The sequence below is a fragment of the Colletotrichum karsti genome, assembly GCF_011947395.1.
Source record: "Colletotrichum karsti strain CkLH20 chromosome Unknown Scaffold16, whole genome shotgun sequence".
Lineage (NCBI taxonomy): Eukaryota > Fungi > Ascomycota > Sordariomycetes > Glomerellales > Glomerellaceae > Colletotrichum > Colletotrichum karsti.
The window spans coordinates 820,870-842,944 of NW_024065916.1; the positions used below are offsets into that span (position 1 = coordinate 820,870).

At 51.6% G+C, this 22,075-nt stretch overlaps 6 protein-coding genes across 6 annotated transcripts; 2 read left to right on the plus strand and 4 right to left on the minus strand.

Moving 5' to 3' along the window:
- Nucleotides 1-254: 254 nt before the first annotated feature.
- CkaCkLH20_05771 (phthalate transporter) lies at nt 255-1,883 on the minus strand (the record flags this gene model as incomplete). The annotated part of the gene is made up of 5 exons (XM_038888489.1): nt 255-649; nt 701-1,007; nt 1,120-1,199; nt 1,255-1,501; nt 1,629-1,883. 5 exons carry the CDS (start codon nt 1,881-1,883, stop codon nt 255-257), a joined length of 1,284 nt encoding a protein of 427 aa, XP_038746386.1.
- Nucleotides 1,884-3,683: 1,800 nt separating this feature from the next.
- CkaCkLH20_05772 (putative short-chain dehydrogenase) lies at nt 3,684-4,558 on the plus strand (the record flags this gene model as incomplete). Its single annotated transcript, XM_038888490.1, has 2 exons — nt 3,684-4,039; nt 4,099-4,558. 2 exons carry the CDS (start codon nt 3,684-3,686, stop codon nt 4,556-4,558), a joined length of 816 nt encoding a protein of 271 aa, XP_038746387.1.
- A 2,893-nt stretch (nt 4,559-7,451) lies between these two features.
- On the minus strand, nt 7,452-8,371 carry CkaCkLH20_05773 (uncharacterized protein; the record flags this gene model as incomplete). The annotated part of the gene is made up of 2 exons (XM_038888491.1): nt 7,452-7,722; nt 7,770-8,371. The coding sequence occupies 2 exons, from the start codon at nt 8,369-8,371 to the stop codon at nt 7,452-7,454; spliced, it is 873 nt and encodes a 290-aa protein (XP_038746388.1).
- Nucleotides 8,372-10,509: 2,138 nt separating this feature from the next.
- On the plus strand, nt 10,510-13,364 carry CkaCkLH20_05774 (oligopeptide transporter protein; the record flags this gene model as incomplete). The annotated part of the gene is made up of 5 exons (XM_038888492.1): nt 10,510-11,014; nt 11,079-12,017; nt 12,065-12,684; nt 12,748-12,805; nt 12,862-13,364. The coding sequence occupies 5 exons, from the start codon at nt 10,510-10,512 to the stop codon at nt 13,362-13,364; spliced, it is 2,625 nt and encodes an 874-aa protein (XP_038746389.1).
- A 476-nt stretch (nt 13,365-13,840) lies between these two features.
- Nucleotides 13,841-18,659, minus strand: CkaCkLH20_05775 (FMN-dependent dehydrogenase; the record flags this gene model as incomplete). The annotated part of the gene is made up of 8 exons (XM_038888493.1): nt 13,841-14,018; nt 14,072-14,631; nt 14,685-14,814; nt 14,867-15,203; nt 17,690-17,990; nt 18,044-18,154; nt 18,211-18,521; nt 18,578-18,659. The coding sequence occupies 8 exons, from the start codon at nt 18,657-18,659 to the stop codon at nt 13,841-13,843; spliced, it is 2,010 nt and encodes a 669-aa protein (XP_038746390.1).
- Nucleotides 18,660-19,541: 882 nt separating this feature from the next.
- On the minus strand, nt 19,542-21,439 carry CkaCkLH20_05776 (kynurenine 3-monooxygenase; the record flags this gene model as incomplete). The annotated part of the gene is made up of 4 exons (XM_038888494.1): nt 19,542-20,321; nt 20,373-20,792; nt 20,848-21,065; nt 21,328-21,439. The coding sequence occupies 4 exons, from the start codon at nt 21,437-21,439 to the stop codon at nt 19,542-19,544; spliced, it is 1,530 nt and encodes a 509-aa protein (XP_038746391.1).
- Nucleotides 21,440-22,075: the final 636 nt, after the last annotated feature.

Here is a 22,075-nt window from a genome sequence, read left to right on the forward strand (position 1 = left end):
TGCGATTCCAATAGTAGAAGTAGATACCCAAACATAAAACGAGAATTATGTTCATGACGGCGCATCCTAGGCACGTGCTGATGCCGGGCATATATTTGGGTTTGTCTTGGCTTCTATTGAAGGTTAGTATAGACTATAGAGCGGGCTGTATGTTCGTAAGGACTGATAATACGATTTCCAAGGACCAGTATCGTCATAAGAACTACATGTGGTCTCTTGTGGCCTCAACGCGTGCATGCCTCAGATAGCTTCACTTACCTGAAAACCAGGGATCCTGCGATTCCACCGATGCCACCAAAAGCGATAGTAAGACAGCTTGAAAAGGCACGCTTCCACTGTCCCCGAATGTTGTTTGCTTGATAGGCCATAACCACTGGTATTGAAGAGAACGATCCTCCAGTGACGAGAAAGACACCGGCGTATCGTACGGCAACATGGCTGTGGAAGCCTACCAAGATGGTCCCGATGATAGCGACGATCATATCTCCAATTATGATTGGGCCTCGTACCTTGTAGCGGTCTCCCAACCAGCCGGATATGAACATTATGATCGCTGCAAAGATGTAAGGGGGAGCGATGAGGATCTGAGCCTGTCCAGTGCTGAAACCCATGTTCTCCTTCAGGATGATTGGAAGGAAGAATGATAAAGCTTTTCAAAAGACCCGTTAGCCATATTCTCTCCAGTATCATTATAACTTACAGAAGTTCATGACCGCCTGGTTGAAGTATATCAAGGAAATGGCCCAGACTTTGGCATCAGTCCCACCTCGGAGGAACTTTCTGATACTAAAAGCCGGCAGGGTTGCATCTCCGCGGTCTTGCTGGACGCGGGCAATTACCCACGCGATCTCTCTCTGGGAAAGAAACCGCCATGATGTTCTGTCTGCATCGGGAAATCCCACAAGGAGGAAGTACCCAATTAGGCCGAGAAAGCATGTGATGACGCCCTCCATGAGGAATATCCAAGACCATCCGCTGAGATTCCCCTTGCCGTCCAGCTTGGTAAGCTATCAATGATAAGTAAGCACGATGCTATATAAAGAGATAGCTCTTGCAAGCATCGGTTGAACCAATAGGAAGATTTGGGACTCTTGATCTTTTAATGTTGCTCTCACTTACACCGAACGCGAGGATCCCAGAAAATGCAGTAGCAAGACACACCAAGACGTAAAATACTGAGTATCGCTTGCCAACTTCGTCTGCACCAATATTAGCAAACTGCCTCATTCATTTTACAAAGCGACTTCAACACACATCGGGTGTACCAAGTGCTGAGCAAGTAGACGCAGGTTGGGAAGAAACCGGAATCCAACGCTCCGAGAATCACTCGAAGAGCAACCATTTGGCCCCATTGTTTCAGGAAAGCCATTCCAATTACAATGAAGCCACAAAGCATTGTGACGCCTGTGAAATATGCCTTTGGTCCAATGGTTCGAGCAAGGATGATCGACAATGGCTGAAAGGTGGTGTAAGTCGTGAAGAAGACGAGACTAACAATTGACTACATGTCTTGTTAGCAGAGCTTTCGTGGTATTTAAAACCTGGTGTAACGCAATAGACCAGCAGTCGAATAAGTGGTATGACGGCCGCAGCTCCTACTTAGTTATGGACTCCAAGAATATGCTTACATATCGATTGCCCGTAAGTTTTAGATCATCCGTCATGCCAGCAACTGCAGCAGATGGGAGATTCGAGCGATCAATGACTGAAAAGCAATACAGAAGCGACACAGTGGCCACAACTCGGACATCAACTCGGCGCATGATTTGCCTTTGCTCTTTTGGGGTGAACTCCATGTCGTCAGAGGGGCACGTCGTTGTGGTATCACCACGAGGGATGTGATCTCGGCGACTCTCCGAGATGTCTTTGCTCTGTGTCGACATGATTGTTGTTGAAGACTTCTCTCGTTTTTATTGCTGATCTTGGAAGGCTATATACATGCCCTGTTGAGAATCATAGCTGAATTCGACGGCTTTTATCATCTAGACTCTGCACAAGCTTCGTGATGTCGGATTTGTGACGTTTGGTTGTGTCTTTCTTTGATGTTCCACATGTCGCTTCATTCTCGTAACTCAGTGTGTCAATGCTTCTGTGGTTTACTAAGATCCGCTCATGTAAAAGACATTGCTTATGCAGCAGCGGAATCATCGTGGAGTTGGAAAATTAAGTCAGCGATAATGGAGCATTCAATTTTGGCGGGTTTTCTGTGACCCAAGAGTCTTCCAGGGTCATCCAAATTACTCAGGGTATGCCCTGCTACAGTGAAGTCTTACAAAGTGTGAGGCTCTAGGTGACATAGGTACTTAGCCCCTTCAACTGCATTCGTATGCTGTACAGGCCGACTGCTCTTAACAAAACTCGCCGAGCAAAATGTGAGTAATGAGAAACCATTGGCAATTCAGCATAATCAGGTATGAATCACTGTCTCGATTCCATATCCGTTTCCCCGACTGGACGCAGCTGTGAAGGCTTCCATAAACCATCGTGGAATCTTTCATACCGCGCGCCTATGACTTCATCGCGCTTGCTTATGAGATAAGCCTGGGGGTGCGAATGGTAAGACTATTATAATCGGGGGTAAGCAGATCTTCAGTGGAGACCTGGAATTGATCGGCGATGAATGACCCGGTTGCCCGCGGGATTCGAGAAAAGCGCCAATAGAACCCGCGATGTTTGGAGATCTGGTGGGGGCACCAGGTCGCAAAATATGGGAGATCCAATCGTAAATATCCGAAACCAAATGGTAAAGAAGCACGCAGACTCAATCCCAGCCTCAGCTGCGCTATTTCAGTAACCAGTTGACAGTCTGGTAAACTGTCTAGTCGTGCAGACAGCGTTCCAGGTAGCTGGGTCTAAGAACTTAAGAAGACATCTGCTTGATACTTCCGATCTTGTTGATGACTTTCTGGCAGCAGGTAAACTCAAATTTACACATCCGAGACTCATCCACAGTCAGCTTATTAATATAATTGAGGTGGCCGTGAAAGACTTGGTATGAAAGATTCTGGGTTGTGATATCTCAGAGAGATCGTTGGGGCCGAGTTCATGTGGGGCCTATGCGTACGGAGTATGGGTGGGCCCTTCCGGATGGCCCCGAAGCTTCTCGTGAGCCAACGTTCCGCTCCCCGGACCATGATGGCTGTCAGTCAGCAACCATTACCAGCCGAATCGAATACACGCTTCTTGCAATCGGTCACGAAGTAAGAGCGACTGCCGTTCTTTTTCTTGTGTCGCAAGTAGACCAGAAATGACAATGCAAAGTGCGGACTGGCCATGAGTACTGACCTCAGCGCTACTTTCGGCGGTCTTCAGGAGGACCTGGAAGCTAAGCTTGAATGAACAGCAGAGAAACTTTTCAAGGTATCCTAACGAGCAGCTTTTGATGCAACTAGGAAACAGGTCATTAGGCTATTCTATTAATATATTGCAATCCAATTCTATCGGTCGACAAGGTAGGTTTGCGGCATACAATGTCACTGCTGTCAATCAGGCTGGTGGGTCCGTTTTCCCTCGAGACGAGGGTGCGAAGACCGATCTTGCGGAGGATCTGCACAGCGCTGTGGGGAACGTACACGGTACAGCAGTCTTGTCTGGATTCAAGTAGCTCTTCTTGCTCTCGAAATTCGACATGCCTCATGAGCCAGTCAGGACGCCTCTTTGACACTAATAACTGTTGCAACATCATGGCTTTGTCTGCTTCTCGTTTGCTGAGAGGCAAAACTGCCGCAATCACCGGAGGCACCACAGGAATCGGGCGGGCGATAACACTGGAGTACCTGAGACAGGGAGCGAACGTCGCTGTCAACCATCTGGGTCTTACTCGCGACGAAAAGCACCGAAAGAGTCTGCTGGAAGAAGCTGAGAAAATCAGCAAAGCTGGAAGCAGCGAGCTGCCGACCGGCCAACTGATAGAGCTTGCCGGCGATGTTACCGACCCAGAAACCGGTAAGGCGCTGGTGAGCGCGGCAGTCAAGAAATGGGGCGGCCTCGACGTCTTCGTAGCCAATGCAGGCATCTTCAAAGCAGCCGAATTCTTAACGTAAGTTGGAACTCAATCTCAATTGCATTTGCAGCAAGAAACTGACTTGGTTTTCGTAGGCTCGAGAAAGATGTCTTCGACAAAAGCATGCAAGTCAACGTCAACGGAGCCTTCTACTCCTGCCAAGCTGCGGCAAACCAGATGGTCAAGCAAGGACGCGGTGGATCGATCATTGGCATATCGTCAATCAGTGCACTTGTTGGAGGCGGTTTTCAGACACATTACACTCCTACAAAGGCTGCAGTTCTGTCGATGATTCAGTCGATGGCGATTGCGCTCGCGAAGGATAAGATCCGATGCAATGCTCTGCTGCCCGGAACCATCCACACACAACTAGCTGAGCCGGATATGCAAAACGAGGAGAAGCGAAACTATCTACAGAAGCGTATTCCAATGGGAGTTGGAAAGCCGGAGGATATGGCAGGCCCAGCAGTGTTTCTGGCTTGTCAGGAGATGAGCGGGTTCATGACCGGCTCTCAGGTGCTCGTGGACGGTGGCATGTACGTGAACTTGCAATAAGTTCGTGTAAGCGTGTAATTGATTCAACCCATGTTGGCCAGCGAACTTGGGATATTTCTGCTGTAATAAACTTCCCCTTCAAATATCAAGCCTTCTCGAATGCCAGTAAAGAAGAGACTTCTTTCACTCACCATACCGGCGGGCTGGAGGATGATGGCGCCGCCAGCGGAGGACATCCCGCCGCTCGCGTCTCCAAATTGTGGGGGTTCAACCCCGGGTTACCCCGCATGGTTCCGCGCGTCTCCGCACGACGTTCCTGACAACATTTTGCTCCTCCGCGTCATGTTGTTTACCACCAGGTACACTGACTGCGATCCCGGTCACATTGGATTCCTTATCAGTCTTAAAGTGGCTCTTCCCCCATTGAGGTCAGATGCTCTCCACTTCGGACTGGTGCAGCATCACTTCTTGCAGGCCTACCCACTGTTGAGTTGACAGTGTTGACTGCACTAGCGTAGCCTCTGGCTGGACATCGAAGTCTATGAGTATTGATGAGGAAGCCATCAACAACGACAAAATGGTGGCCGATGAGAATGCAGCACCACGCTATTTCACCAGAGGACGCCTTTCACGAGGGCGTGGTTTGAGGAATACGACCGGATGGTAGGCGGCCTTTGTCCACACTTCACGCTGGATCCCCGCATGCCTGGGGTTTCAACTAACGAGTACCCATTCGTGTAGTGTTACTTGTCGCCGTCGCCATGTCAAATGCGATGAGAAGAAACCTATCTGCGGCGGATGCGAAAGGAATAAACATGCCTGCGCATACGTTCCAAGGCGCCCGCCTGTCAGAAAACAAGCCGCCCACGAGAATCAAGCTCACGCTCCAAGCGAAGCCGATGCTGCGCAGCAAGATTCAAGATCGTCTCCAAGATCGAACAGCCCAGAGTCAACGACAGACTTACCGACCGCAGAAGATACATGTATCGAGCAACAAGAAGGCTCTTGGGATGCTGCGCCAGCGGAACATGACGACCGACGTCCGAGCACAGCGGGTCGTGAAGCTTCACCACCTCCCTCTGGCGATCATGAAGCAAATCAAGAGCCCTTGCCAGCCTTCGAAATCTCGGAAATATCAAACGTCCTACAGGAATCTCCAGCACTGAATTTGACAGACGCGCCATGTACACTTGCGACTACCCCTCATACTTCGGCTACTACCAACAGCTCCTACGGAGCCAACTTGGAGAATGCCACAGCAATATGGGTCGATCTTCTGCTACAAGACGCGGCTATGCAGGAGTTTGACTTCACGAATTTCAATCTTGACACGGAAGCAATCGACATCTTTGGGAGCTCGGTCGTGCAATCGCCAGCTGTTAGAAAGGCCGCACCGAAACGGCCTGAAGATGCTTCTTCACCAACACCTAGCACATCTCATCCCTACCTGCAAGAGCGGGCATCTAATCTGAATGAATACCAGAATTTCGAAAAGCAAGCATGGTACTCAAAAGATCTACTTAAGATCTTACCCAACGAGCACGTTATCTTTCAGAATTTTGTACAACACATAAGCCAATGGGTAAGCCATCATCAGGTTACCAAGAGTACGAATTCCATTGCCTCATCTTTTCTGCTTTTAGATGGACTTTTTCGACCCCAAAAGGCCATTCGGGACGCATGTTCCACAACTAGCGGTAAGCTCCTCCATCGTTCGGGCATTTCATCATCGATTCATCAAGGATTGGCGATCTAACTCATTCCACAGATGCACAACGTCGGCCTTATGAACGCAATTCTGGCACTTTCGGCCCGCCACTTATCTCTAAACGCAGACGCCGGAGCGAAACATCATCAAGACCCCAACGATACACTCAGATATTACTACAAGACTCTGCATTACATTCAAGAAGCAATGCAGTACGACTCCTACAAGACGAGCTTGGAGCTGCTCGCTACATCATCAATCATCTCAGCATATGAGATGCTAGACGGATCTCGACAGGATTGGGAGAGACACTTAAAGGGAGTCTTCTGGATTCAGCGCTCCCAAGTCATACATGGAGACTCTTCGGGGCTGAAGTCGGCTGTTTGGTGGGCTTGGTGTTGCCAGGATGTTTGGGCGGCGTTCCGTGAGAAGCGCCGCCCATTCACATTTTGGAGACCTCTGAAGACCTTGGACGAGTTAGATCCCTATGAGCTCGCTTCTAGATCTGTCTACTTCTTCGCCCAGGTTGTGTCATTCTGCTCTCTCGAGGACACGGAGGCTGGGAAGAACGATCCTCTCGCACGAATAGCCGCAGCAGATGCACTGAAGGACATGCTAGAGACTTGGAGGAGATACCTGACAGCAGAGTTCCAACCACTTCCATATGCGAGCTCAGAGGAAGACGTATTTGAGCCAATCTGGATACATCCTCCGTCATTCGGTATGATAACATCGTACTACCTGGGATATCCGAGCCGATGCTAACATACCTGACAGCGGTAGCATTCCAGGTGTACTACTGTGCCCACATTTTGCTTCTTCTGCATGTCCCAGTGTTAGGTGGCTTGGAGCAGTACACCCGGCAACGAAAGAGATTGATGGAATGCGTGAAGAAAGTGTGTGGTATAGGCATGACGCTTTCGGACTATCCGTCGAGTGTCATGTGCTCTCAATGCCTCTTTATAGGTTCGTCACAACTCCTGCGTCTTTTCAGGTCCAGTCTATAACAGGGCTGACTATCACAGCGGGAATTCCTCTCGAAGATGACAAGGAGCGTACACGTGTTCTTGAATTGCTAGAAGCCTGCCGCCGACGATCGGGTTGGCCGGTGAAGCCGCTTGGGGAGGAGCTCAAAATAAGGTGGGAAACGGCAGAGGCGAGTTGATATACTGATCATCCTGTCTTAGCTAGATGGGGGAATAAATATGGTCACTGCTGTTGACGAGACTCTCCACCACAGTCAGATCAGGCTTGACCTGCTGATCCGCAGATTTCCATCCACTCTTTCGTCTGCCGGGTGACATGATATGTGCCCTCTTCAATCAAGGTCGTGTGCGGTATCTCTGCAACCTGGGTCTTGAGATGCACGTAGTACTCGTCCAAGACCAACTTGTTGACGTTGATTTTGGTGGCTCCGGCGGCAATGCACTGCTTCATGAGATCTGGAGGGAACCCATTCGTGCCATGAAGGGCAACTCGTACTCTGCCGCCGATTTGGTTCCGAATCTTCTCAAACCTGGGGGTGTCAGTACCTTCGGCCTCAAGATCCAGCACCAGGCTTACCTGTCAAAGTCTAGCTGAGGTCCTTGCCGTCCATATTCCCCATGAACGTTTCCGAAAGCAGGTGCTAGTGCATCAACACCGGTAGCGATAAACTCGTCAACCTCCTCGGGCGTGGTCTTGCTCGCTTCCAGCCCAGCCGTATCCATCACGCCGTCTTCCGCGCCTTCGATCCTCCCCGGTTCAGCTTCGGTGGCGATGCCACGCTCATGGCAGTACTTCACCCATCGTGCCGTTTTCTCCAAGTTTTCTTCCTTCTCATAATGCGACATGTCGACCATGATGCTGTCGAAGGGGAGGTTGTCGGCTGCATGCTTGATGATATCCTCATTCTGCGCATGGTCTAAGTGGATGGAGATAGGAACTTTGGCTCGGGAAACGGCCTCTTTGGCAGTTCGGACGAGCAGGCCGTCGGCATAGGTCACTGCCCACGGGAAGAACTGAATGATGAGAGGTGATTGAGCTTGCTCCGCGGCAGCAACGAGACCGTAAATCTGCTCGAGGTTGTAGGCGATTGCTGCGATGACTCCATATCGACCTTTCTCTGCGTTGCGCAGGATCTGGATATGGCGGTTTTGGTCTCTCCAATCTTTTGATGCGGTCATTGTGGTTGGACTTGGATGGCGTCAGGTTGTTGATGTTGTATCTGCCATCATTCACCATTGAATCTTCCCCTCATTCAGTATTTGAATCATCATCCTTGTGCATGGTCTGATATCCATAGTGGCAAACTTACGTCAACTGGATGGGTCCCCGGCGTTGGTTGGCTTTCGCGTCGAGGAATATGAGGTGGGTCAGAGTCGTTGGAGGAGTCGTCACGAGGGTAACGATAGACTCATGTATCCGACCATGTGCTGGCCCGGCTTGGCGTCCAATCATCGACCAACAGATTGAAATCTGAAAGCTTATAAATTGTCTAACTCAGATCTTGTCCATCATTCTGTTTCTTTGATTATACGGGTTACTGGTTTTGAGACCATTCAATTGTTACTCTGACATCGGAAACAGAACAGTCCCGCTAAACTGCCTACGCGATGCAATCTTACGTGCAAGTTGCACAAGAATATGAGGCTTTTCCAACAGATTCTTTGGTAAGGCAACATCGGAAAATAACCAGAGACTTAATGATGAGCGCAGTACGCGTTTACGTCCAATCTCGACTATGTCGCAGACATGCATGATGATTGTTGTGGTTCAGGCCACAGAGACAAGACGGAAAGCTCGGCCAGGAATTAATCGGTGTCACAGCAATAGTCAAAAATCATATCAAGATCGAGAGATTGAAAAAGAACAAACAACTATCCTTGGGCTAGCTCGCAGTCCAACAACATATGAGACCGACACAGCCGCACCTGGTGAAACGCTGACCGTCTGGCTAACACCTCAGAGTCTCATTCCGGGTTTTCAACCCGACTCTTGAAATTGTAAAACGCTAGAAGAGCAGCTCACAAGAATCTTGATGAGTAGTCTCGGAACGTGACGACACAATGAGGACTTCACGATGGCATATGCAGTGAGAGTTTGCTGGCGGCAGCGCATGACCTTTGGTCCACGTCGGCTAGAGCCGAAACTTACACCTCATCACCATTCCGGAGGCTCGTCGTGAAATATGATTTGTTGCATGCGATGCACATGTGCTCTGATGGGTTCGTTCGAACCATTGCTGCAGGAGTAGTGTAGGTGGCTCCACGTGCGAGCTCGACTTGCATCTGCAAACGGAATTCCACCAAAGTTTGTGGTCTGGACCGAGCTACAACATTCGGATAGACGCAGAATTGCGGTGGCGTTGAGGCTTGACAGGCAGATCTAGGCCGTAGACATGCCAATGTGAAGCTATCGTGGTAGGTTCATGCATGTCAGTGTCAACAGCGCCCTTGTTGAATCGGGTTCCGTATTATTTGCAGGATATTTGATCCAAAGACTCTCAATCAAACGCATTTATTTCAAAATGGCTAACGCCACAGCTCTGCGAGTAACGAATAGCCGATCGCGTGCAGTCAGAGACCGTGTCTTTATTGGCCAATCATTGGAAAGAATGAGGACTTCCATGGCAGATACCGAACCAAGCCGATATCTCTCCATTGCTTCAGACGCGGTGTCTCTGAGAATTTATCTCCCTGACTTATTCAACCGTGTTTACTCGAATTCCTCAGCATGCCCAGATTCATTTCCGTGACTACCCGAAACCGTTACCCCTCCAGTCGGTGGTGCTTGGATCGGCTGTAAGTGTAATTTTGCCGTGGCAAATGATCAATTGCCGTTGGCTCGACGTCGTTCGATAGTGCAAGTACAGGGGCGCGCATCCCTCACACGCATGCACCCCGCAGGCCACGTCTGGCAGGTCATCCGTTCTGTAGACCATGCGGGGTGGTACGGATATGTATGCGACGATCACAGAACCTCTGTTGAACAGGATGATAGCGCAACGTTGATTCGGAAGAATGCAACGTTGTTGGGGGGTTGTTGGTGAGGAGGTGAGGAGATGAGGAGATAGCTGTGCATCCCCTTGTCGGACGACCTCTCTCGCCCGATAGCTGGACCGAAACCCGGCTCCCCCGCCTTTGCGTCCGCCACCAACTCTAAGTCGGAACACGAGACCTCCGACATATATTGTCAGAGGAGTTCCCACGTTTGTGATGGCGAATGCCAATTTCTTCGGTGCAGGTTCCTTCTTTGAATCCTTCTGCGAACCTCTTCTTGTCTCTCCCGGGCGGCACATCGGCGTGGGGGCCCAAACGCAATCATGTCCGGAAAAGCGGAGATCACGGAGGACGGCCCGTCCCCGGCACCGGAGGATATCGAAAAGATCCCCGCCAAGGTCGACACCAATGAACGTATCGGTGACCAAATCTCTCACGAGAAGCTCGAGGAATTGGCACCAAACGGCGAGCATGAGTACATTTTGGAGAAGATCAATGGCATGACCGAGGAGGAGGCCATTGACATCATTGAAGAGGCGGTGGAATTCTTCAAGGACGACTGGAACTTCCCTTCCGATATGAGGGAGCGCATGAAGAAGCTTCTCGGCGGCCAAAAGTCGTACGGAGAGTCGTACGACCGCGATTTGAGGATAGACGCCGTCATGATCCGATACTCCTCGCCATACCCCGGTGTCCGCGCCGTCGCCGAGATTATCGACGATCAGAACGTTCCGATCGAGACTTTCCGAGCCTACTTCCTAGGAATTGGTTGGGCGGTAATTGGCACCTTTATTTCCACGTTCTTCAACTCCAGATTCCCGGCCATCAGTAAGTCTCTCGAACCCCAGCGAGATCTTCCATGAACTTCCTGGCTGATAAGAACTCTGTCCAGCTCTTAGCGGTCAGGTCATCCAGATCCTGTTGTTTCCTTGCGCCAAGGTTCTAGAGTTCGTGTTGCCGGATTGGGGCATCACTGTCTTTGGCATTCGTCACTCGCTGAATCCTGGCCCTTGGACTTTTAAGGAGCAAATGTTTGCGACTATCACTTACAACATCGCGATTTACACCACGAACAGCTATGGAATGATCCTTGTCCAGAAGTCGCCAGTATACTACGGCCTCAAGTTTGTCAACTTCGGCTATCAAATCATGCTCACGCTTTTTGTGCAGCTGATGGGAATGGGTTTCGCAGGATACCTGCGACGATTCAGCGTGTATCCTGTCAAGGCACTTTGGCCGACGATCCTGCCAACCATTGCCATGAACCGAGCCCTCACTCGACCCGAACCACGTGAAAACATCAACGGTTGGACGATCTCTCGGTACAAGTTCTTTTACGTCTGCACGATCTGCATGTTCTTCTACTACTGGCTGCCCGGATACCTCTTCACTGCGTTGGCCACTTTCAACTGGATGACCTGGATTTCTCCCACGAATGTCACCCTTGCGATCATCACGGGTTCTTCGCTCGGCCTGGGCCTGTTCAACCCCATCACCACGTTTGACTGGAACATTGCTACGTCGTCGTATGCAGCACTCTCCATGCCCTTCTTCGCCACGTGCACGCAATACTGTGGTGCGATCCTCGGCGGAGTCATTATCCTTGGAATATACTACACCAACATGTACAACACAGGTTATCTGCCGATCAACTCGTCGTCTCCGTTCGCGAACGACGGGACACCTTACGTGGTTCAGAACGTGGTTGTTGACAACAAGTTGAACGAGACCCTCTACCAACAGTATTCACCTCCGTTCTATTCCGCCGGATATCTCATCACTGTTGGTGGCAACTACTGCTTCTATCCCATCTACTTCCTTTACATCATGGGTTTGTCACTTCTTTCCCCAAGATATGCCCCAGCTAACACTGTCCAGGCAACCAATGGAAGACGATCTCCGCAGCATACGTCGACTTCTACAAGGGGCTGCGCTACAAGAAGGGTAACTACGAGGGCGCCATGGACATCCACAGCCGACTCATGTCCAAGTACAAGGAAGTGCCAGACTGGTGGTTCTTGTTGATCCTCGTCGCTGCCATCGTTGTCTCGTGCATCTTCCTCAGCATATACCCTCTAGACACGCCAATCTGGATTGTATTCCTCATGATCGCCATCAACCTGGTCTTCGCCGTTCCCCTGTCTTTTCTTTCTGCGACTACCGGAACGAACCTTGGTCTCGGTGCGCTCATCCAGGTCATCACCGGGTATATGCTGCCTGGAAACACCAACGCTTTCCTCTTCTCCCAGACTCTGGGATCATGGGCTCTCGCAGGTTACGGAGACAACTATGTCCAAGATCAAAAGATGGCCCACTACACCAAGATCGCCCCGCAAGCTGTTTTCCGAAGCCAGATTGGAACGATCATCATCACTTGCTTCGTGGCCGTCGCGACACAGAACTTCATTCTTGAAAATGTGAAGGGCTTGTGTACCCCGACCCAACCCAGTCGATTCACATGCGCCAACGATGGAGCGCCTCTCTACACCAACTCACTGGTATAGTTACCTTCAATAACATATTGTTCCCAACAAGAACAAAACGGTCTAACAGTCACCTAGATGTGGGGTTTGCTTGGCTCCGAACGCATGTTTGTTGCATTCTATCCAATTCTGAAGTGTAAGTAAAAGCATTCCGCTTCGCATCCAGAGTAACACAGCTAACATGAATTGTAGGGTGCTTCCTGATCGGCACGCTCATCGCCGTCGTCTTCTTGGTTGGCCAGGGATATGGCCCGAAGTACTTGCCAGGTGTACGAGAGAAGCTCCGCGTCAAGCTCAGGCCCAAGACTTTTGCTCTTCTCGACCGAACTCTGTTCCCATTTGTGGGTTCCCTTCTCTGGTTGAACCCAGTTCTTGTCATTCAAGGCATACAACACTGGGCGCCTTCCAACCTTTCGTACAAGACACCGGGCATGATCCTGGGCTTTATCTTTATGTACTGGCTGCCACGACATAGGTTGGCGTGGTGGGAGAAGTATAACTACGTCTTATCGGCGGCTTTGACTGCGGGTGTGGCCGTCTCAGCGCTGGTCATGTTCTTCGCGGTAGGATACAACCCGATTTCTTTGAAATGGTGGGGAAACACCGTGAGCGGCGCCGGAGTCGACGGCAGCCAAATCGGAGTTCTCCCACTCCCGGAAAGGGGCTACTTTGGGCCAGAGAAGGGGTCATTCTAGTGATGGAACATGGATCACTTTATCAAGAAGTCGGCGAAGAAAGATAGTTATGAAAGAAGGCCGTTCGGCTCCGCCGTCTGATCGGATTTCATCCTCCGGACTCGGGCGGAGACGACCCCCGTGGGGGCCGGAGGCGGTGGAGCCATCACAAGACCTTGAATCAATGCACTAGACTGGCGTTCTGTTTGACATATAGATGCCAGCCCCTGAATTCCGAAAAGTACCAAATCACTAGTTTCGTCACTTTTAGTGTTGTCACCTTCACGAGATGGCGCAGTCTGCATACACTTGTGAAAACAGCTTTGATGCTAGGTATCTATCTGATGAAATATGGACAAGAAGATGAATCCGGAAATCGAGTTTGACAATGCCAGCCCCATGAACGCCATTTTATCGACAGCATCGCTGCATGCAGTTGAAACGTAATTCGATGTAAGTCATGAAAGCCGCTCTTATTCGCCGAGGATATGCGACGTTTACTGCTTGTCGAAGAGGTAAACGTTCTGCTCGAGCTGGCGGGTGTTGAGGAAGCTCATGCTGATGTTGTGCAGGTTGGTTGCACCCATCTGAGCACCGTCACGGACGATCTCAGTCTTCATGATGTTGATGGCCTTGGTGACACCCTCGAGTCCGTAGCAGTTGGCGTACATGAAGCTGTGTGATTGTTAGTGCTGATCGACAAAGAAGAAGGAAGAAAAATGACTTACGGACGGCCCATACCGACGGCCTTGACACCGAGAGCAAGCAGCTTCAGAACGTCGTTTCCGTAACGAACACCGCTGTCGGCAATGACATCGATCTTCTGGAAGACCTCGGGGGCGTTGCGGTAGATCTCGTAGGCGATCTCGAGAGGACCAGGGGTGTGGTCGAGCTGACGGCCACCGTGGTTGGAGATGTAGATGGCCTTGGCACCCTTCTCAATAGCCAGGAGGGCCTCGTCGGCGGTGGTGATACCCTTGAGGATGATAGGCAGAGAGGTCTGGTTGACCATCTGGTCGTAGATGTCCCAGGTAAGAGCGGAGGAGACGGAGTTGGCGTTGGTAGTGTCGTAGCGGGCAGCGCGGTGGCGGACGGAGTCACCGGGAGCATCGATGGTCCAGACAATGGCCTTGGCACCGGTGGCCTCGGCACGGCGGATGTTCTCCCAGGTGACGGACAGGTTGCCGTTGGTGTAGATCTGCTGGAAGATGACCTGGGGGCCGTTGAGGGTGTTGTTGACCTTGCCGGTCGCGATCTCCTCGATGGACTTGGAGGCGTACATGGAAGGCTGTTGTTCATGTCAGCGAAGTCCAATGCGATAGACTGAATGAAGTGACTTACAATGTACAGGATGTTCTCGTTACCGGCAGCGCGGACGAGGTTCAGCTCGGCAGCCTCGTCTCCGTAGGCAGCACGAGCAGCAGGCGCGATGAAGAGGGGGGCGCTGAAGTTGTAACCGAGAATGGTGGTGCTGTTCGTATAAGTCAGTACGAGCAACACCGTTGATCATGTTGACGACATACGCCATGGTCTCGTTCAACTTGGTGACGTCGCTCAGGTGCTTAGAGCGGAGCTGGACCTTCTGCCAGACATCGAGGTTGTGGCGGTAGCTGAACTCTCCAGCGGTACCAGTGCGGTAGAAGGAGTACTTCTGGTTGTCGAGCTTCTGGCGAGCAGCCCAGTCGAAGTCGGGAATGGCACGGATGTCCTTGAGGAGAGGCTGGGTGCCCTTGGTGTAGTTGGTTCCGTCTAGGTAGGTGACGAAGCCGGTATCGACCTCGTTCTCCCAGGGCTCGGCCGCAAAGGCGGCGGCAGCGAACTGCGCAGCGATGAAAAGCGAGGAACGCATCGTGAACTGTACTGTAAAGACCGTTGAAAGGAGTGAATAGGTAAAGTGAGTGTAGATCTTTGCCAAGTAGAACCGGTTCCTTCTTTGCAAGTACAGGGAGTCCCGCCAGACTTATATGTCTGTCTCTCAACGGTCTCTACGAGCCACGCCCCTTTCCGTCTCACGATGATCTCCATCAAGAGCATCCACTGATTCCACTTCCATGTCGGGGCATTCTATCCCCGGCGGCCTCGGGGTTGTGCCGCATGCTGTTCAGAGAGGGCACATGCAGGTACTGGTTCATCTCAAGTCTTTCCTAACCAGTAAACACACAGGGCCTTGGTCGAGTCAACTGCCAAGTTGGGACCTAGGGCCTCCCTTGCTACATGAGTCGAGAGAAGAGGAAGCAAGCCCGCCGACTGGTTGGTCACGATCTAATCTAATCAATCCGAGATACCCGGTAGCTTGGGTTCCTTGGCTGAAGCAGTTGGGCCTCCGTGGGGGTTTGTTCAGTCATCCTTAGTAATAACAGGGAGACACAGCTTGTTTCTTTTCGAGCCCGCCCTGGAAAGCCTCGACTTTCCTAGAATGGACGATTCTGGGCCTTCGCATGCAGACTGGGCAAGGATGTCCTGTCGTAGTTGTCGGAACGACAGGGCACTTGGTTTGTTCGTCAAGAGAAAAGAATCCGCAATGAGGTAAATCGTGCAAGCGATCTGGTAGCGACTATCCTAGTTGGGAGACCCAACCGAGTGAGAAGTAGTTCTGGGTCGAAACGGAGATGAAAATGCGACTGATGAGAATTCCTCACTGATAACCAAGATTGCGAGATGCCGAGACCTGTCAAAGACCTGCCAGAGACAGCAGGTCATTTCTCATCTCGTGGCATGAAAGACTTGGCAGCCCGAGACTTTGGTGACTGGAACTCGCTTGTGCCATTGCTAAGTGATCGGAAGTGTTTTCTTCTTTGGCCTTGGTCTGGTTCATGCGCGCTTTCTCTGTCTCTAGATGCAACATAAACTCCGTAGTGGGTTTGTCTGAAGACTTTGGACGAACCGCAGTCGAGAGACAAGATGAAATTAGGTTCTCGTTTCTAGGAGGGAGTGGATCTTTAATTGGAATAAAGTGATGGATCTGTTGTCGACGGAAAGCTTGGCGCGGATGTAAAATACTTCCTCGTCGCACATCGCCCGCTCCACTGGATTCTTTAACGACTTGAGTTATATTCCCCGGGGGGGTCCGCCAAGGGTCGAGGCGGACTCTGCGGAGGTTTGCCGCTTAAAATCATCTCACGATTGGGGCTCCAGGTTTTCTTCTGCTGCTTATTTTCAGGGCCCGGTGGGCTGCTCCGGTTCTCCGATAGCCCGAGATGGATCCTCGCGCGCGGTTGTCTCAGAGGAAATCCTAACCGACATCACCAACTCTCCACCAATGGAATTTTCATCAGGTTTTTGCGTCTATGCATGTGGAAGCTACCGGAAATAACTTCAGACCGGACTGTAATTCCGAGACAGTAAGTTGCCAAGTTGTGCCCAGAAACGCTCGAGGGAGGCTGTGAATGTCACCAGACATAAAAAGGTATTAGAGAGGGATGTCATCGTTTGACAAAAGGCGGTGTTATTGAAACTTCATAGCCAAGTCAGAACGCTCTGAACCAGCGCCGCTCAGGGAAGGTAGGAGCGAAAGCATCTTCTCTTTGCTGATCAACGACCTATTGTCATTTGATGTGCGGCCATTGCGGCTCAAGAACAATTTCCAATCCGCACGTGTGGTATCCCTCGTTAGACGCTTCCCATGCGTTGATCAATCAAGATGAGGCTCCCTCGATTTAAATGGCACAGTCGCAACGTGACGGGGTCCAGCCTACCAATGAGGGCGCGAGCCGATATGAGCGTTGCGTTCTGTCGATTGAGATGGACCCCCACGCTCTGATTTTCAACTAATCTGGGCCTTGTAAGGCGGTGTTTAACGAAAATGGCAGGTTATTATCTCGGCTACACCAGAGGTTCAGAAGCTTGGACATAAGATGGGCAGAATACATAGAACAGTTTTTATTCCCAGAATCCGGAGCATACGGGCTCCGTTGATTCCAGAGAGACTGCACACTTTTCGTTCTCGGATCCGACCTTGGCGGGGTGGATCTCCGGCATACGTCCGGTGCTCGGCACAGGAGCTCAGCAAAATGCTTTAGCAGACAAGGGGGGGAGACAATGTCCCGACCGGCAGGTCTTGACTCAGTGTCGACAACAGACAACAAACAAACAACAAACAACACACTGATTCAGGACTGAGAGAGGATCGTCAAAAGTTTTAATTTGGTATCCACTGCAACGAGCCACGACACACCGCTGCGAGCGTTATGATCATCCGGGCGTTTCCTTTCCAGCCCGCGCTCAAATCTCGTGAACTTCTAAATTTTCATCACCGCCCTTTTTTCTTTCGATTGAACCACCTCAGCAGACTACGACGTCACTTGTCAGGACCGGCTCATAGATCAACAAGAACGGGGGCAACTTACTTCCAATAACACCGTTGACGGGGATGTCTATCGAGGTGGTGTAGCTTGCGGCATCGCTCAAGAGGTAGACGTACGCTCCGCCGAGCTCCTGCACCTCCGCCAACCTCGGCATGCCTCCGTAGTACTTCAACTGCTGCTCCCAGTCCGGTTGTTGAGGAACCCAGTAAGTCATCGCGGTGCGGACGAGACCGGGAGAGACGCTGTTCACGCGGATGCCGTACTTGGCCCATTCCATGGCGAGGGTGTGCGCCATGTTGCGAATACCGGCCTTGGACGCGCCGTACGGTGCTGAAGGCACACGCTGGGAAATTGTCAGCCAGAAGACTCAATCACCATAACTTGGGCGAGACATACCTTGTTAGGACGGTAGGATGCCATCGACGCCGTGAAAACAACGGAGCCCTTGATGCCGAGCTTGATGAAAACTCTCGCCGCAGCTCTGGCAGTGTAAAAGGCACCGAACAGCTAACATCATCATCAGCGCAAGGCCTCGTACATGTTCCGGTAAGACGTCAACTCACGTTAACACCAAACAAGGTCTCGATCTCCTCCTTTGTAAAGTCAAGCGCGGCCTTGTGATTTGTGCGGCCGGCGTTGGCAACGATACCGTGGATGGCTCCCGCTTCCCCGACGATCTTGTCAATAGCAGCCGTGATGCTCTCCTCCTCCGTCACGTTGGCCTGGACATTGAACAGACGTCCCGGGAACTGCTTAGAGGCCGCCTCGAACTCTTCGCCGGGTGCCGCGAGGTCGATGGAGTAGACCTTGTCCGCACCGTTCAGAAGACAGCATTCCGCAACACCGAGACCGATGCCGCGGTTTCCTCCAGTAACTTCGAAGCGTCAGCAAGCCAGGCATTCAGTGCATCCCGGTGATGCGATAACCCACCTGCGATGACCTTTCCCTTGAGGGTGAGGATTGGCTGGACCTGGACGGCCCCTGTCGCAGCTGGCGCATCGGATGAAGACATGTTGATGTGTGAAAGATTGTTTAAACGGCACGGGTCCTTGTCAAAATGTCCGGTCCTTTGCAAACGAGATGAGGTCGAAGTTGGGCGTCAGGATACAAGCTATTGATGGCTGGGAAATTCGAATCACTTATGCAGGATGAAATGGCATTCTCGAGCTTTAAGAAGCTTTTGAAGTTCAAAGACATACTCGACTTCGATCCACAACTTCGCGACAAACCGGTTTGAGTGTGCTTCAGATGCATCGTCACATTTTCCCTCGAGACGAGCATCTCTGGGCGCAGGCCACTGAGGAACTGCGATTCGGAACTCCACAATCGCGGGGAATTGCGGGGCTGCATGAATGATTCCCTCGAGACGACGATGATGCGGGGGATCTCCACAAAACAACAGCACACTCATCGACTCATGAGAGTAGGATGCGGAGGTTTTCCAATTGCCCCCTCATCCTATCTTATCGAAGATGAGGTGTGAAGCCTTTGTGACTGTCAATTGAGAATGTTTGGTACTTTCAGGAGAAATGCCTGGGTCAAAGGTTGTCGTGTAGATTGACTTGAAGGAATTCGATGAAATGGGACCTCAAGAGGAGACTATTCTTCAGCAAGAGGGATTTATGATGACGGCTCTGAAGCTGGCGCATCGTCGTATTGAGGTTTGCAGGACGTATGTTAGGGTGTCAAGATTTCTTGCATCAACCCGCCCAAGCTATACCAATTAGCATCTTATCAGTCTGGACTGGATGTCTGGTGAGAGGCAGACGCGGCAGAAGAATGAACATAAGTAGGTTGGCTTATTGATGGCAGGTCTGAACCTGAGGGGAGATTCTTGCTCTAATATGCGACATATATGGTATTTCGATGGCAAATCAAACCGGCCGCAGTGCATCTATGCTTTCTCCGAAGCTCGCAGTAACGACCGCAACAGCCCCTGAACGGCACCCATAACACACTGTGGTCGCTTCCACCACAGATACACCGCCCCCACTACGAAAGGACTGCACACCAGGGCCTCGAAAGACTTCATCAGGACGTGGCCCTGGTGGTCACTCTTGGCGACGACTTCGGAATATCTCTCGTTTCCGAAGCTGACGCGGGAGTACTTGGTCTGCCAGCCCAAACCCGGCAGGTAGACGGACATGGTCTCTTCCAACCACTTGCGAAGGCGGTAGCGAGGAGAGAGGACCGAGGCGCGCATCTCTACGTAGTTCTGCAGCGCGAGGTCGTTGATGGAGTGCGCGTCCGGGACTCGGTTGGCCGTGTACTCGGCAAAAGCCACCGATCTATGGTAAGTTGCTGCATCGGAGTCACTCGCCTCGCCCGTGGGGCTGTTATTTTCGTCCAAGACTCTGTGCTTGTCAAGGGTGGAAAAGAGAACGCGGACGTCTTCCAGGCCCGCGTTCATGCCTTGGCCGTAGAAAGGAACCATGGCGTGGGCGGCGTCGCCAACCAGGACTGCTGATGACTGGAAGTGGTGAGGGCTGCACTTGATGCTGATCAGGGGCAGATGCGGGTTTTGCTTAAAGGATGCGATGAGGTCGTCGGCAGGTATCAAATTGGTAACACCAGGGAAGTGTTTGTCGAAAAAGGCAGGAAGGCTGGCGGGATTGCTTTCGAGGGCAGCTGTCTGCTCGTTGGGTAGGAATAATGTGCATGTGAACGATCCATCCTGCAACTTGTCAGTCCAATTAACTCTAGATATCTCATCGAAGAAGCTTACATCACTGGGGATGGCGATGAACATGAAGTCCTTGCCGGGCCAAATGTGAAGGTGGTTGGGTGAGATTCTGAAGTGAGGCCCGGCGCTGTCCGTTGTTGGGGGATCGGCCGGTTTGATCTGAAATTCGCACCAGAGAGTATCAATGTACTCTTGTTTGTAGTCCATGTGCGCGAACTTCATCATGTGGTATCTGACGGCGGAGTGGGCTCCGTCAGCCCCAATCATGAAGTCGAAGTCAATCTCGATTTCCCTTGCACGACCAGTGGCAGACTCAGAGGTCATAACCTCAAACCAGGCTTTGCACTTCTTGAAATCGGCGCCGGTGAGCTTGTGGCTGAAGAAGAACTTGACGTTGGGCATCTCCTCGAGAATGTCGAGCATGCGCTTGTTTAGACCCGCGCGGTCGACAGCGTAGATGGCCTGGGACGGTCAGCACGTCACTCAGCTACTGTGAAATTAGGTCGGTTTGGGTTACCCTGCCGTGGACATCGTAGTCCTGGGAGGCTTCATACAGATCACCTTTCGGGGTTCTGCCGTGAATCATGCGTCCGCGCATGGGAATAGTGGCACCAAAGACATGTTCCAGTAACTTTGGTTGGCCAGCATTGCGCATGGCGTTGATGCCGCGCTCCGACAATGCCAAGTTGATGGAGCGGGTGAAGTTCAACAGAGTTGTCGTCGGGTCACGAAGGTCTACATTGCGAATGTCAGTATTGTGCAATGAAACCAGCTGACTTCATGTGGATTTGTCCATAGCCTGTTGACTCAATGCGACTGAGTTGGAATGAGATGGTCGAGCAGCTTGCAATCTTATCAATCTCATCCACATCACCGCCTCGGCGCAGGATTGGTGGGGCTCAAGGGGTCTCCATGATCCGCGATCCTGCAACGGCGGCCAAGCCGAAATAGGACGGACCATTGGGCGGCTCAATGGGAAAAGCGACACGCGACTCACCAGGACGCAACTCGTAAATCTCGACATCGTGACCGCGCTGGGCAGCATAGAGGGCAGCCAATGAGCCGACGGGGCCGGCACCGACCACGACAACTTTCTGATTTCTGGCCATGTTGCTTGGGCCAAGAAGAAATTCCAATCCAGAGACCGAGACGGAAACGGAGCTGGGAAGGGAAAGAATTTACGGCCAGTGGCGTGTAAAGAGTCGCATGATGATTCGCATTTGGCGGGTCAAGTCATCGGCGGCCGGGGCATAGAAAAGCGACGCTGTGCTAGGTGCGAGTGGGCGACCGGAAGATAGCGTCAATGACTTGTGCCAGTGCCACCGAAAGAGTGCCGCAATGCCGCAGAGCGCACCTTTCTTTCAGAAAAGTCTTTCAGAAAGATTCTCTCGGAGACGTCGGTTATTTCCCGGAAGCCCCGACAAGGGAAGCTCCGCTGTCTCCAGGTTCGTTCGACTTGACAATTGCTGGCCGGTGATGCTGACAAACATTTCTCGCTTACTGATCTTATCACATCGATAGCCGTTGTTTATCGATAACACTTGTCGCCAAATTACGGTATCTTATCGATATCGGTGTCTTATCGGTGAACCGCCCGCCCGCGCCTTTCGTGTGCCGCGGTGGCGGGGTGTCTGCGCCAACGTACCTATCACAGCCTCGACCTCCACCGGAAAGATTTGTTCGTCAGGTCATTTCTGCCGCCGAGTGGTCAACTTTAGGGCGTGTGCTGTAAGCTGCCGCGCTGC